This window comes from Cyprinodon variegatus, unplaced genomic scaffold (genome assembly GCF_000732505.1).
Source record: "Cyprinodon variegatus isolate N-32 unplaced genomic scaffold, C_variegatus-1.0 Scaffold1717, whole genome shotgun sequence".
Classification (NCBI taxonomy): domain Eukaryota; kingdom Metazoa; phylum Chordata; class Actinopteri; order Cyprinodontiformes; family Cyprinodontidae; genus Cyprinodon; species Cyprinodon variegatus.
The window spans coordinates 48,320-65,252 of NW_015152170.1; the positions used below are offsets into that span (position 1 = coordinate 48,320).

The 16,933-nt window shown below is 37.2% G+C and overlaps 1 protein-coding gene across 1 annotated transcript in view; it reads right to left on the bottom strand.

Annotated features, from left to right (window-relative positions):
* The window catches only part of LOC107104385 (SRC kinase signaling inhibitor 1-like), a gene marked incomplete at its 3' end in the record, with an annotated part of 58,477 nt that overhangs the window by 37,535 nt on the left and 4,009 nt on the right, over positions 1–16,933 (bottom strand). Inside the window, exon 2 of the mRNA XM_015404376.1 lies at positions 15,826–15,941. Within this exon, the coding sequence (XP_015259862.1) occupies positions 15,826–15,941 (116 nt within the window). The remainder of the gene's footprint in view (positions 1–15,825; positions 15,942–16,933) is intronic.

The following is a 16,933-nucleotide window of genomic DNA, read 5'->3' on the forward strand; positions in this document are numbered from 1 at the left end:
CTTCACTTCACCAAAATCTACTTGAACCCATTTGTCATGATCTGGTAGTGTAGTTTTGGGGTTTCCCCATCTTTTTTTTTCTCTGCTGCTGCCAGTTTAACTTATTTCTTTATTTACTTCATTCTTAGTGTGTCTGTGGGTTAAGATTTATATTTATTGTGTCATTTTTTAAATGTGAAAGGAGAAATAAAAAGCAATAACTGCACTAGAAACTGCAGCACAGTTTTGGGATCAGCTATATTGATGTCAACATCAACAGTTTGGTCGATCTCCAGAAATAATAGATGTCAGCATCACTGTTTAACTATAAGTTGTTCAACAATGAAGGCCGACAATATTATCACATCATTACAAAATGAAGAAAGGTAAGAAAAAAGAGCAGAACTATTTACAATGCACTTCTGTGGAGGAGTTTCTGTGGCTCTGTTGTACTGGAGAGGAGTCTATATAAAGGAGCAGTCAGAGCATGAATGATGATCATTCAGATCGTATAGAAGCTTCAAAAATTACCACAAATGAATAATGCATAATTCCAGTTTATTTCTACCGGAGACATTTTTTCTAAGTTTAAACCAGTTTTCCAGACAACAAACTTTTTTATATCAACATAAATGTTTGTCAAACTGAGATCTGCAACAGAAAAACAATTTTTGTTTGATAAATATTTCAAAGTGAAATGTATCTATTTTTATTGAACTGTGAAAAAGGAAAAAAAAGAAGTAAACTTGACCTGGAACTGTAAAAACTTGGCATTTTGTTCCTGTCAGGGACCTTATTAATCAAGGAACGTTTTCATTGATTTTCTGCCATGCTGAAGAAAATAATTTTTTTCTGAACCAAACAAAGTTTCCAGCCTGTGTAAACAGGACTGAACATTAAAATGCCTCTGTACGAAAAATAAGCTAAAAGTATCTTATTCTGTAAGACAAAAAATCTCTATTAAAACGAGATGTCATGGCAGCTGGGTATGGGGATTTTACTGACCAGAAAAAGTTCTTAGATTTCTGTATATGCAGCCAGAGAGTCACTGATTTGCTACTTAAGCATAAAAATCACACAATTAAAAATCACAAAACCTTATCTCTTACACCTTCCAACAAAGGCTTAATTGGATACACTTCCCAACAGATTTTAGTAAGGCTAATAGAGGTGGAGAAAATTTTGACAAAGGAAGGAAAAACAAAAATATTGCTAATTATAGCAGTACTTTCATAGCAGTCTTGAACATTTTTGCTTGTTTATCTTATATCTAATACTGTTATTTTCATATAATATGAATAACATATATAGTGAGGAAAAAAATTTAACACACTCCTATTTTGCGAGTTCTCCCAATTAGAAGTCATGGAAATTAATAACAGGTGCTGAAATCACAGTGTATGATTTTTTTAACTATTTATTTGTATGATACAGCTGCAAATAAGTATTTGAACACCTGTCTATCAGCTAGAATTCTGACCGTCAAAGACCTGTCTGCCTTCATAATGTCCATCTCCACTCCATTTATTATCCTAAATTAGATGCACCTGTTTGAGGTCATTAGCTGCATAAAGACAACTGTCCACCCCATACAATCAGTAAGAAGCCAACTACTAACATGGCCAAGACCAAAGAGATGTCCAAAGACACTAGGGCAGGGGTGCTCAAGTCCAGTCCTCAAGGGCTACCCTCATGTAACTTTTAGAGGCATCTCTTCTCTAACACACCTGAATCGAAAAGCTCAATCCCCTCATTTAGCCCAGCAGAGGCATGGTGACGAGCTAATTATTTGATTCAGGTGTGTTAAACATGGGGTGCTTAAAAAAGTTGCAGGATAGTAGCTCTTGAGGACTGGACTTGAGCACCCCTGCACTAGAGAATACTAGAGGGTTAGGGGAAATTGCCAAGCAGCTTGGTGAAAAAAGTTCCACTGTTGGAGCAATCATTATAAAATGGAAGAACTAAACATTACTGTCAATCTCCCTCGGACTGGGGCTCCATGCAAGATAGGCTCTCTGTGATCCTAAAAAAAAGTGAGAAATCAGCCCAGAACTACACGGGAGTAACTGGTAAATAACCTGAAAAGAGCTGGGACCACCATTTCCAAGGTTACTGTGAGACATCAGGGTTTGAAATCAAGTATGGCACAGAACGTTCCTTTACTTAAACAAGCACATGTCAAGGCCCATCTTAAATTGGCCAATGACCATTTGGATGATCCAGAGGAAACATGAGAAAAAGTCATATGGTCAAAGGAGACCAAAATAGAACTTTTTGGTCAGAATTCCACTAAACATGTTTCGAGGAATTAGACTGTGTCAAGAGACCCATATCGTAGGACCCAGGATACAAGGCGAGACAGAGAGTGGGATGATTAAAAGCCTTTTTTTAAATAATTAAGCATTACACATTAGTAATCTCAGCAATAATGATCATGTACTGATAGCTGGGAATGAGGCCAGCTATCAGAGTCATGATCATGACAGAATGATGCAAACCATCCCAAGAACACTATCCCTACAGTGAAGCATGGGGGTGGTTGCATCATACTTTGGGGTGGGGGGGTTTCTTCACATGGGACATGGTGACTGCACTGCAATAACGAGAGGATGACCAGGTGCATGTATTGCAAGATGATTTGGTGGAACAACCTACTTCCCTCAGTTAGACCATTGAAGATAGGTCGAGGCTGGGTCTTCCAACGTGACAATGACCTGAAGCACACAGTCAGGATAACCAGGGAGTGCCTCTGGAAGAAGCATATCAAGGTTCCGGTGTGGCCTAGCCAGTCTCCAGAACTAAATCCAATAGAAAATCTTTGGAGGGAGCTCAAACTCTGCGTTTCTCAGCGACAGCTCAGGAACCTGACTGAGCTAGAGGAGATCTGTGTGGAGGAGTGGGAAGATAAAATATTTTGGCTATAATATAAAACATGTTAAAAAAAAAAAAATCCCCTTTGCAATTCAATAATATATTCCATTCTACCAAGTAAATTGAGTCTCACTCCAGTAAAAAGTCCCCTGACAGCTTCAAGATGCCAGAGGTCTCAGAGTGTTGGAAGCTTTGTAATGACAGATGAGAAGGGGATAAGTGAGGAAAATTGTGTTTGATTGCAACAGATATAACTGCTGCAATATTTAACATCAATATAACCATCACATAATTTCTAATATCATGCAGCCCTGCAGACAAGTAAGTGGTTCTTCTCAGGTAATTTATCTCACACATCCTGCAGGTGTGAGGTAATAAAATCTGCATTTTTATGCAATGCAGATAAATGCATCAGAAAATTCAATGAGAGCACAGCATCGAAAGAAATAACTAAAACTGGTTATGGGGGATGAAGAAAAAAAGAACCCACTTTTGTGAAAAACTACAATCCTTGAGACTCAATTCATTCCTAAAATAAACCTGCTGATCATTAAATTTCATCACATCATTATAAGAAAAAAAAAATCCTTTTTACTTCAACTCTAGGGCTTCCTGTTGCTTTTTCTGTCACATTAAGGATGAGAAAACTGTTAAGATAAAAATCAGGCCAGTACAAGAAAAGCCTCTAAGATTGAGAAACCATGGAGGAAAACAAAATGTAGCTGTAGCAGCGGAAAATGACCCCCCTTCCCTGACAATTTCAGGGAACCTTTAAAAGACCAAAGTCAAACAGAAAAGGACTGCAATCAAGAAATATTCTCTAAAAAAAATGAATTCATCTGAAACATGTATAGTGTACTAAAAAAATATGACCAACAGGGAGGTCCAAAATAATTTGAAACTCAACATCCATCACAAACAAAACATTTGTATGATCTCACAGAGCAAACTCAAACAGCTTATAAAGGTTTTTAATTTCACAGAGCAAATAAAACTCAGAGCCATCTTTAATAAAAGTACTGCTCACTGTTTTCTACACTCTAAACCCAAGAATCTGAAAGACAGAGGAAAATGGCTGAGTCTACATAAAATGTGTGGGTTTTTTAATTTAAAGTCAAATTGTAACAGCTACTGATTTTAGGATTAAACTATATGGATGATGTTTGCTAATGTGAAAAGCTCTAACAGCTAGGTTGGTCCACAAACACTAAAACAATATTTGCCCTTTATTACTTCATGAAACTAAATTACTCCAGCTGGAACAAATAAATCAGGGTTCTTGGTTAGTCAGTTTATTTCACTTTTATTTTTTCTGCATTTAATGAAATTTCTTAGGCACCAAATACAAGATAAATCTTAGGATGTCTCAACTGATGAAAGCAAATAACTTAAGAAGATACAAGTTACTCAAGGATTGGGAGCTAAAAAACAAACAGAATATGAAATCTTCCCTCTACACCTTTAAGTAATGAAAACAAATATCTACTGTTGTTACATGCTTGTCCAGTGAATCCTGCAAAGCCATTAGCTTGGTTTTCATTTGATGGAAATTCTAATTCTAAGGGAACTTTTAAAAGTTCAAAAAAAAGGACATGCAAATTTGCTGTGTTCCCATTTGGTTTGAAGTGAAGTTAACAAGAGCTGTAGTAAACAGGAAGTAGAGGCTGAAGTCTAGCACTGACCACAGATCAGTAATGGAGTAAAATTTTATTGAATGTGTTGCGATCAGGGAAGATAGTTCCTACTTTAACATTTTAGCAATGGTGATGCTGCCTCTATAACAGGAAAATCCAGGAAGTACCGACATCAGAAACAGCTGATAAGTCATGCGAGTAAAAGTTCTCTCCGTCTTGTTTCCGTGTCCCATTTTGTACGTCATCCTTTTTCACCAAAACACCTCAAGTGAGCGTAAAAACTTCTTTGCAAACTTTAGGGAGTTGATTCAAATTTTCCTGTTTCGAGAAAGCTTATCTAATGAAATACTTCAAAAAGCTCATTAGAAAAAGCTGATGGAAACACACCTTTCGACTCAAAGCCATCGGTCAGGTTTTAACCAGTTTGAGATGACATGTCTGATGGTAGTCAGAGGGCCCGGCGGAGCCAGTGTACGGCAGCCCCGCTTCTGTCAGTGAGCCCCAGGGCAGCTGTGGCTACAGTGTAGCTTGCCACCATCAGTGTGTGAGTGTGTGCGTGAATGGGTGAATTAATGTAGTGTCAAGCGCTTTGGTCAAGTCTCCTGACTTGAATAAAGGCGCTATAAGTACATGCCATTTACCATTTTGAATTGTTGCTATATAAATAAACTGAGTTGAACCACGTGGAATTTCTTATATCATCACTGACTGGAATCTTGACTCTAGACCTCAAACATATAACTAAAGGACATAGATATTCAAATCAAATTAAAATATTAATTTGTTTTGCTTAACAAATAATTTGAACCAGCTAAACAACGGTATTTTGTTTCCTTTTTCCAAGTTAAGATGCCTCTTCCTTTCTTGTTTAACAAAAGGATGCAATAGTGGCAGGCTGAGTCTGGGACACAGCTTCATGTAGTAAAGCTTCCAAGTCTTCTCATCTCCCCAGTCTAGAATGGTCTTTGCTTTGTGATAACTACACTCCCCTTTAAAAAAAACAGCTTCTTTAATTATCACATTTTGTCGATCACAAGCTGCTGCAAGGTGAGCAGTTTTCTCTCTAACTGTGTATGCCTTGGCGTTTCCATATCAAAACCCTTCTTATATTTTAATCATCTGACTCTCTTAGGTTTGTATTTGCTGTGAGACATCAGAATTAAAAGAATTAACAGCTTAAGAATACATCATAGTGAGTGTGTGGTAAAACCTAAGGGCTGCTTTAATTGCCTTTTCATTCATGTTATGAGTTTTATTTTTTGTTTTTCCACAGGTTTCAAAACAAACTGAATGAACTTATATAGTACCTAATTAGGTCTGAGAACATTTTAGCACTTTAGACTGACTGAAGGAAGGTTGCCATAAATGGTGCCACAAAGAGCACTCTGACCACCAATAACAGGTAGGCAGGAAAAGTGTTTTACCAAAGGACACAGTGACTGGGAATTTTAAGACGACTTCATACAATAAAGGTATCGTTTTATGCTCCATTCTAAAATAAATAAAGATATTACAGATGAAGCCCGTAGATGTTTTTGTCATGTGTGCAACAAATTGTTCTCAGATTGGGCAGACAGAAATCCATCCATCTCGGTGGGGCCGGTGCATTCTACGGGCGAGAGTTGGGGTACACCCTGGACAGGTCGCCAGTCTGTCCTAAGACAACACAGAGACACACAAAAACACACTACCATACACACTACCATGCATGCACACACAGTCACACCTAAGTTGCGTTCCATTAGAGGGAGGAAGGCAGTGATAGGCATGAAAGGATTATTTTTCTTCATCTGTGCACCTCATACATCTGCTTCAGGACACATATGACTTACAAAATGTTTGTAATGTGAATTTAGCAAAATATGGGATGTTTAAGCTTAAAACTGTCCAGACCAACCTTGGCCTATTTATTTTTATTTTTTTCCATACACTCTAATAATCTCAGAGGGAAATTACTTCTCTACATTTAACCCATCCCCTTGGGGAGCAGTGTGGGGTTAAGGGTCTTGCTCAGGGAGCCAGAGTGACAGTCTGTGGGAGTAGGGGATTGAACTCACAACCTCAGGATTCATAGCCCTATGCCCTAACTACTAGGCTGCCAGTCCCTCCTTAAAAATTTTAACCACAGATTTGTTTCACCTTTACCAGAAAGAATTCACCCTACCTAAAGAATTTACGGCTGAAAATGGTTTGGAAGCCGTTTCTAAGACTGTGAGACTTAAGCAGGCCAAAAAAAACAGTGTCATTATACATGAAGAAAGAGAAATTGACACCGCCGGAAACCTTCCTAGGAGTATTCAGCCAAAAAAAAATGATTTTAAGAATGCATCACCCATAGCAAGAGGTCAAAAAGAAACCCTAAAACAATGCAGGACATCCTTGTTTTACCTAAAGGTTCTATATCATGCTTTTATTAAGTTACCAACAAGCAAATTTATTATAAAAGGATGTCTTAAACTACATGAGCATTAATTTATATAAAAATATTGCTGTTTTCTTCTAACCCTGAAGAAAAACTTTTGCCTTCAAGTGAAGCTGCCTCTCCCCATGTTTGTGCCGCAACATAAATATGATCTAAAGCCACACAAGCAAGTCAGGCACTAAATCAGTAAAAACAAAAAAAAAAAACAACAATAAAAAACAATAATGAAAGTTTTTGAGTGATCTACTGCAAGACTAGACCTGTAAGTTATTAAATTCCCCCTTTCTTTTATAGCATATTCATCATTTACACTTTCCATACATCTTGTTGCTCCACAGAACACATTTTTTCACGTGGGCCTTTTCATCTTTAAGTTATGGATTATCAAACAAGCCACTAGTGGCGTGCTATTTGCTTTAATTTGGTCATTATTCCAGTTGATTAGTTTTAGTTTAGTGTTTGAGGAATAATCAAAGTTGGTGCAAGGGTTTATTACATGACCATATATCTAAGCTGTCATGACAACAACACATGATGTAGGAATAGCCAGTAAATAAAATAAACAAAACAAAACAAACGAGTGCTGGTGTCAAATTGTCCAAATGTTACCGTTTTCTACCATAAGTCTGTTCCCAGTTTTTAGTAAGATGCAGATCTGGGATGCAACAAGAAGTCGAATGAAAACTGGACTCTGGAAACTTTATTTATCCTGTTTTTTTTTTACTTTGGGGTGTGTTCCTGGTTTCAAACTACTCAACTAAATTAGGTCCAATTTATTGACTTTAGAAAACTGTCAATTTTTGGAGATATTTTCATGTTTCAACAAACCTATAAATTATCACTGATAATGATGTGTAGGTGTAAATGCTTATTCTCTATATTAAAAAAGGCTGTGCTTCAGTATAAAGATGGGTCTTCTGTGAAAAGCCTCAAGTAAACAGTTGTGCAGCGATTAATGTCTCAGCTGGCAGCAACCCACTACATCTGAACCAAGGTAGCGAGCTTCTTCTTTAAAGCATGGCCTTTGAGGAATGATCAAACATTATGTGTTAATGCCAGCATTCATTTGGCTCAGACTCTCACAGAATCACACATCTGTCCTAACCTTAAACCCTCTGAGATCCTTTGGTCTGTCCTCAATGTTGTTTCACAGGAGATATGATGTACCAAAGATCAAAAGAATCAAGTAAGTCAAGATGCTAATGAATGCAGGGATATCCTGATCCAATCCCAGGCATCATATTAAGCTCCCAATCCACTGGTTAATAAATTGTGTTAAAGTTCCGGATTAAAACACATATTTCAAATCGTATACCATCTATGGGTGAGCTGTCAGTCACACTAGTCATGATTTAGTAAGTTTTTGTGTCCAAAGCTCCAAGAAATACACCATAAGTAAAAGGTACAAGGTGGCAGAAATCCTTTTCGGAAGACCTTATATTAGAATTGACTTGTACAAATCTACAATGCAGTTTCATCACTGCCAAAACAAAAGATGTAATGTTAACAAATGGACAATTTTCAATAAAGCCAATCTATACTGATGGAAATAAGTCATTCAATTTACCTTGATAGGCAGATTTTTGTTTCCAACAAATCCTAAGTAAAAACACATTGACAGTTTAGTTGAGCATCTCTATTTAACCCACCATGATTGTACATCGCATCACTATTTCAAAGCAAAGCATTCAGTCCAATGAGGAGTCCAACCAACTTCCCATCCACCACTCTGGGGTAGACACAGAACAGAGAAGAAAACCACACCCTGTCTTTGATGCATACTCATTGTCTGAGATGTTTGAAGTTTCGTAGACCAGGGGATGAGTTCAAGCTAAAATTTAACAAATCAGAATGAGGAAATCAGAAATTATAGAGTGGCTTTGAATTGAGATCTATAGAAGAGGTCAACTTTGGCTAGTTTAAATGGTAAATGGTCTGAACTTAGAGCCTATATGTAGTCTGAATAACCCAAAACACCATTTTCAATCATTTACTTACTGAAGGTGGTGAGCTGCATTGTCCCCACCGCTGCACTGGGGCAGAAAGACTGAGTGTCAGCCATACAATTAGTGCCACTGACCACCAACAGCAGGCAAGGCAGGTGAAACGTCTTGACTGAGGACATGACTGACACTGAAGAAGCAGGGACTAAAACTAGATACCTATGACTTACAGCCAACGTCATTACCAGAGATAACCCTTCAGTTTCTGTTTGCCCTACTTTCTGCAGACAAATAGGGATTTATTTTTTCCTGGACATTAAGTGCAGTACTGACAAAACCTAAACTGTTTGAAAAGACGGTTTCAGTTCATTAATACATGTTTAAAGATAAATGCAGACATAAAATCTCAACACATAAAATCTTTTCTGCTAGGCTCAGTACAAGTCATAATACACTGTCACGCTTCCAGTATATTTGTAGGCAACTGGTTTAAAAACAGTAATCCTAATCTATGAATTACAAACCTGATGATTTAGGAAAACGGATTTGGGTTTAAGGAGGAGTAAAAAAAATGCACTGAATGTGTTTAAGTCTCTACTTATAGCAGGATCCTATTGCTTTCTGAGAACTGATAGCTTAAATCAAAGCTATATGAAGGTTGCCCTCTACTGGAAATATTTAATAGTAAGTAATACCTTAACAAGGTAAAAATACAAAATAGAAAAGATCTAAAAAATAAATAAATAAATAAATAAATGCATAATTAATTCTTTACATAAAATTTTGATTTAGGTTTTTCAACAGTGAAAGTTAATGAATACAAAAGCAAAACGACCTTGAAGTAACCTGAGATGCTATAAAATGAACATTCCCCAGTCCCTTCCCAACACCTCCCCTCACAAAGCGATGGCTGAAACACCTATGCAAGGTTTTTCCTTCTGTGTTTGAGAAAAACACACCTTTAAATGTCCCAGGAACTTCTTTCACAGAACTACAAACGAATAATAAATAACACGGCAGATTGCATTGCGTCTGCCTGAAAAGAAACCTCCTGCTCCCTAGTTTAACAAACACATCAGACTGAAATGAGAGAATCTGAAAGCTGTAGTCTGAGAAGTTGATTGGCTTGGGGAGACAACGTGCTGGGAAGCTTCAAAACAGCATTCTCTACATGGAACTTCAGACCTGGTTCAAAACAACCTTTTAAGTGAAACTCAGACAAAGGAGAGAAACGCTTTTTCTCAACACAAAGTCAACAGGCTTTCTAGGCTGCAACAAAACCTCGCAATGCGGCAGGATTTCAATTGGAAAAAAGCTAAAGTAAAATAAAAACCTATTACTGGATACACCAATCTGGTTCCATGATGTTCAGGCTGAAGAAAGAAAGAAATCTTTGTATTATCTTCCTTCCCTTAAGCACTGTGCATTTTTAAATACTGATGAACTGGGTTTTATCAATTCATTTTTTGTAATAATAAGATCACAATTCCACCCGAAGGATAAGCTACAAGCCTGCTTCTAATATGGTTTTATTGACCCACTGGCCTTTAAAAAAAAATCCACAGTGTAAAAACTGTAAAGCTAAACAAGTAATTTTTTCTTAAAATAAGTGCATTTTATCATTAAAAATAAGAAGAAATAACTGTATTTTCTTATTTCAAGTGCATATTGTCTAATTATCTTTTATAAGAGTAAAATATATTTATTCCATTGGCAGATCATCTTATTCAACTGCTCAAATTAAGGCTCAATACACTTAATTTAAGCAGTGCTGAATTATTTCTAGATTGTTTTTGCAGTGCACTGAATGTATTTGAGATAAATTATCATTAAACATAAACATTTCATTTTTATGCTGTGAAGATGAAACAAATATCTCCATGCCCTGAGTTCTGATTCACCTACAGTAAGACCTATTTTCAAATGCATTAAAGGGGTAAAATGCTGCATCGATAATTTTCTTTTGCAAGTCAGAGATGTTAATTGCATTCATTAACATTTTATTTCAGCCCCACACAATCCCCCAGCAGCTAGAATACACAGGACTGAAAAAAACAGTTCATTTCTTTTTATTAAATATATGAATTATTTATGGATTTTAATGTAAATCATTTATATGAACACCGAAACAATTAAACATGATTGAAATGTTATTAAGTTAAATGAATTGTAGCTCCTTAACATGCAGGTAGAGTGGTCAATCCTGTATCTTAAATATAAACAAGGGAAAACAAACAGAGGATATGTCTGACCCCAGAGTGCATTTGATGCCTTGTTTTCTTATTGGATCAGTGTATTCAGCTGCTCATGCATGGCCCCTCATTTTCATGCCTTACAGATGTGCAGTTCCGGTTATCTTTGAGTACTTTCATGCTTCAGGATACGTTTTTTGAGGGCGGGGGTTTCTTTGTTTTTAAAGGTTGAAAGAGCCAACCTAACTCTGCTAAATTGTACAGCATGCAGTACCTCTGCAGAATGTAGCACTTGTGTTTTAAAAAACATGAAGAGGTAGTATCAGGAAACCTACTATATAAACATGATTTATCATTAAGATTGTGATATTTGTGCCAATTGACCAATATTTTCCTAACTTTGCACAAATCTACAGATTAGGTTCTAACCTAGCACTTCAATTGCTTTTAGACTGACTATTTTCAATATTCTAATTAAAAATTCTTCTTTTACGTCAAATTTATTTGCTCAAACCGTACAATTAACAACATTATGGATGATTAATTTAAATTACAGAAACCAGATAACAGCATAGTATAAAAAGACTAGGACCTAGCATCTGAATTTTGTGACTGCTGCTGGGATTCTTCACGTCTGAATTGCATTAATGCTTTTAAGAATGTGATAAAAACTTTTATTATTTATAGTAAGACATTGTTACTAACATATAGGAGTTTGTAAATGCCCTCTGTGGATGGCCGCTCACACTGAGCCTGGTTCTGCTGGAGGTTTCTTACTGTTAAAACGGAGCTTTTCCACTCCAGTGTCGCTACAAGCATGCTTGGTGTGAGGGATTGCTTTCGAGTCAATGAGCAAAAAGGCTCACATGAGCAGATCTCTGGCCATCAATGTTCCATAGTATCTGAAAACAGGACGAGCTAAAACTGGAACTGAATTATCATTAAAAATCAAGGTTTCATTCTCATTCCTGCTACATTTACATAAGAAAGGATGAAAAAAATAACTAAAAATACCTAGGAGAGATTTTGGGATATTTGAAAGAAATTACATTTTATGTAAAGAAGCCACTTTTCACTTCAGGTTTTCGTTCGCACATTTTAGTCAACTGATGAATTCTTCTGGATTCAAAAGACCGCCATCTTTGCTTAAAACTAAGGCTTAAAAGGAAAAAAGTATGCCCAAGTTAAAAGGAAACGATGCAAGATCCAGAGATTCAATAAAATAAGCGAAATGTTCCTGTAAGCAGCGTTTCTTGTCAGGTTGTGGCAACAATCATTCCTACAGCAGGACACTGCATCGTTTCCATTCAGGCTTCCTCCATCTTTCAGTTTATAACCTTCAAGATGTTTGATCAGATTGATGGGGAGAACGACGGCTTCTCGAGTCTCTTGACATATTGTCTGACAAGTCTTTCCTTTTTTTCAGCTCTTCAGTTACTGGAGGTTTGTGAAAGCTTTGTTAACCACCATCTCCTGCTAACCCGGAACCACACTCACTTTCCATGGAAGGTAAGAAAGCTGCCATCGAGAGCCATGCAGTCACTTGGTGATAAGTTTGAATGATTAAGAAAAGTGGCTGTTTAAACTGCCAGCTACATACTCAATCCTCTAAGCGGTTTCTAAGCTAAACAGAATGCAGAATGTGACAGCTCTGATGTTGACAATGCTGGATTTTACAATAGATGCATTTTTTAAAAGACATATCGCTCAACGTTTCTGGGAGATAAGACTCTATTCGTTTCCTGACAGATTTGTGCAGCGAGCAAGGAAGGGGAGGAGGGTATCATGTAAATCGATGCTGATTAAAGATAGTGTTTGGCCTCCATTTTAGTCAGCCAGCCCTAAAATCAGCAGCAGCACCGGCTCACACTGCTCATGCATTATAATTAAATTTAAATCACAAAGATACAAGTCTGTTTCTGGAGGATTAAACCACAAGGCTGATAATACCTTGCCCTACGGGGAAGGCATCTTCTGCTTCCATCCGGAAATGCTAATGTTTCTATTATGCTGAATATGCAAGAAACCTCCACATTTTTGGCATTTCTATGAAAAGGCATAATATTTCAGTGAAGCATCCTAAAAGAACAAAAACATTTTAAAAGATCCAGATGCTATTTTAGAACATCAATGAGCAGAAATTATTGAAATCCTATGGTCAATCTTAATCAATAGTGCCACATGGAAAACCCCAATACTTCGTGAAAAATAGAGGATTTTAGACATGGAGAACCTAATTCGCAGAACAAAAATCTGGTCAAAAAGAATAAATTACAAAAAAAGCTCTATATATGCCTGAAAAGAAGACACTGGAAGGACAACAATGAAATCAGAGGCATAGAGTCAACAGAAGAAACCAACAAAGGACAATAACAGCCAACAAGCTTATAGACAGGAGGGGAGAGAGAGAGATCAGGGTAATTAACAGGCCAAGGTGGTAGAATGAGCTAAATAACAAAGATGGCAGTGAAGAGGGAAGAGACTGGGACTGAACAGACAAAGAATATTTAAAATAAAGAACAGAACACAAGATGTATGGAAAATTAAGGATTAAGGTTTTTCAACTATTTCTGTTTGAGATTATGTTACTTCATTATAAGAGGACTTTTTTCTCCTTTTCTATACATCAGGAATATGAGTGGTGGTACTTGAAAATAAAAATCTTGGTGAAAAACAAAATAGAAGTGAATATCCCAGCATATCAAATCTACAGTAAAGAAAAACAAAATGTTCCCAAAGTTCAATCCAAGATTCTAGAGGCCCATTTAACCCGAAGAGGGCGTCAATACATTGACTTCATTTATGCATCCAATATATCAGCTAATCGTTGTCCAACATTTGGAACTGTTTACTAATTCAAAGAGAAAGTAAAACCTGGTGCAAAGCAGGAACAACCTCTTTCCAGTACATAATCATAATGTTTTCTATTTTTTAAAGAAAACTAAGATTGTGTTTTATATAGTTCAGCATCTCTCTGCTTCTATCATGCTGGCTTATAACAAGTCTGAAAATTAAATAACCTCTTTTAAACAATGTAATTTAAAAATCTACTAAATTTTGGGTTTGTGGTGTAGAAAATTAAACATGGTTGCCATCGATGGCTTATTTATAGGAGCTAAATAACTGCATCATCTTTTTAAAGCCAGTATGGCAGAAAGATTGAAGTTTGCAAAGCTGTATCTAAATTAAATTCAAGCATCATTATATGTTGGAAGACTTGAATGCCCTATAGTCCCTTAGTCCACCAGTAGCTCCTCTATAAACTCTAGAATTGTATTATTTTTCAGCATTGCTAATATAAATGTAACTGTACAAGAAAGATGGACTCATAGAGATATAAATGATGATGTTCAGTAACTCCATAAAAAGAACTTGTTGTTGAGATTCTACAAGATTTTCTCTTCTCTCAGTTCCATTAAAGTACTTTATCAGGGGATATCTTAATGGAACTGGTGTTCTGAAGTAGCCTAATTTTCAATAACATTATTTTAGTTTCTGGAGCTTTGACTGCAGATATATGCAGTCACAGACATGTTATATTTAGCTGGGGGGGAAAAAACAAACTGCAAGTATTTGTTAAATACCTTTTTTTTCTCCCCTTTATTGTCCTCAAACACAATATTTTGGTTGTCACTTTGAATTACCAGGTCAAATGTTAATCAATCAACCGGCTAAAGCTTGACCCAGATTGTGTCACCAAGAGGAAGATCATCCCAAACACAGCAGAAAATCCACAACACAGCAGTTTAAAAACAGCAGAACCAAGGTGGAAAAAAATACCATTCTGTGGTTAGAGAGCGGTTCACAAACAAGCTTAAAATGAAGCATTCATTTAGTGCCGCATCTGTGCAGAGAAATCTGAGGGGAAAAAAACTTCAAAGCAGGAGATCATTTATGCATCTATTTAACTTTCTATGTGAAATACAATGATTCGCTAGAGCTACTAGTAAAGCAATTTAATGAAGATATTTTCTTTCCAGATTTTGATTTATTTCTCTGATTCTCCTCAATAGTGTTCCTGTGTATTTCTAAAGCACAGCAGTAATATTCATCCATCTCTAGCTGCACCAATTTCAGTCTCTTCCTGTCCAACCAACAGCAGAAAATCCATCAATAGCTCTCTTTCACACTAGCCCAGATGTCAGCTCAGGGAGCCAGAACATCAACAGCCTCCTATCCACACAGGCAGTAAACAAGCTCTCTAGACACAACCCACACCACCAGTCACTCCCCCGTCCTAAGATGCTGAGCCCTGCTGATATCTGCTCTAAAATGCATTTCAAAGACACTTCTGTATTTTAAATGGACTGCAGCACTGTAAACTTGACTATGTGGAGTGGAGTAACTCAGCTTTACCTTCATCCAAAGCAAAAAGGGAAGACACAAAGAACTTGCTTCAAGTGTCTGCCCTAATTTTGAGATCCATGCGCTGCAGAATACTACAGAAAAGATTACTAAACTCCACAAAGTCACATTGAAATCACTCTCTGAACCCATGCAAATGTGTCTGGCAAACATAGACAGTGGCATGATAAATAAGAGGAACATGTTTATTAGTTTCCCAGCACATCAAAGAAAGGCACTCAAGTCAAATTAGAAATACCTGCAACTACAGAATGGGCGGAGAGAGAGGGGACATGCCTGGAAAGAAGGAATTGCCCTTTCTCCGCCTTGATAAAACTGTTTACAGTCCTTTACCGCACCGTCAGTTTATCTTCTTTTTTTTATTCCATAAAACGCCTAATATTCTGTCCATGCACTCCTCTACTGTTGTTCCTTCTTACTCTGTTTCCTCTCTTGGTCCAGGCTTATCCCTTTCCTCTGAGAGCATCCATATCCCAGCTTCTGGCGCAGCTTTGTCAGCATGTGTGAAGCGCTCGGCAGGACGGGGATGCTCCGTCTGTGATGGGTATGAGAGCACGCTGGAGTGCAGAGGCGCTTTTAACCATGTCTTACCATGGCCACTGAATAAACTCATCTTTTATGGATGCACAGCCCTCCCCACTCCGTATCTCTTAAAGGGCCTGCGCCTCCTCCCTGCTGCCTTTGATCTTGTCCTTACACAGATTGGATTTAACTCTTGTTCTCAAAGGTTTTGTTGGAAGACACACCGAGGTGTGTATTTGGCCTTATTATCTGGACTTGTTGCCTTTGCTGCAATTGATTTTTCATGTAGAAAGGATTCAAGATTAGAAAAAAGGATGAAGATGTTTCTCACATACAAATTAGACAATCTATTGATGGTAATAAATGATGAATTCCAACGGGACACCAAAAAAGGTGAAAAGACTTGCAGACTAAGTCAGTCTCAAATGGTGTGTCTGCCTGCCTGCTTCAAATAGATGCTGTTAAAAGTAATTTCTGCCACGGCAGTAATTTAATCCAGAGTTGAAGGACATGAATCAATGACACACAGAGGGTTTGTCACCGTGACTGTTCAGGGTCAGAGAAGCTGTATGTTGTCCACACTAGGACACCTAATAATGGGATATACTGGAGAAAATACCAGGAATCACTTGGTCACATAAGAGATTCTAGAAAAATAAGCATGCATAGAAATTATCCAGAGTTTCCAGCCCTTCCTGGAAAATGTTTAAAGCAAATATGCAATCCAGACAGTGTAAAAAATTAAAAGGACAGCTGGAAGGAAAGTTGGTTGGTGAAATGGATGGTTGGACAGACAGGAATAAAAAGGAACAAAAGGTCAGATCGAAAAGAAATTAAATGGATTGAAGGAGGAACTGAAGACAAATTCAATGAGAAAAACAAATGGACTGTTTTTATACAAATGTTCACACACTGATAGACAGAATATGGATGGATGGATGGATGGATGGATGGATGGATGGATGGATGGATGGATGGATGGATGGATGGATGGATGGATGGATG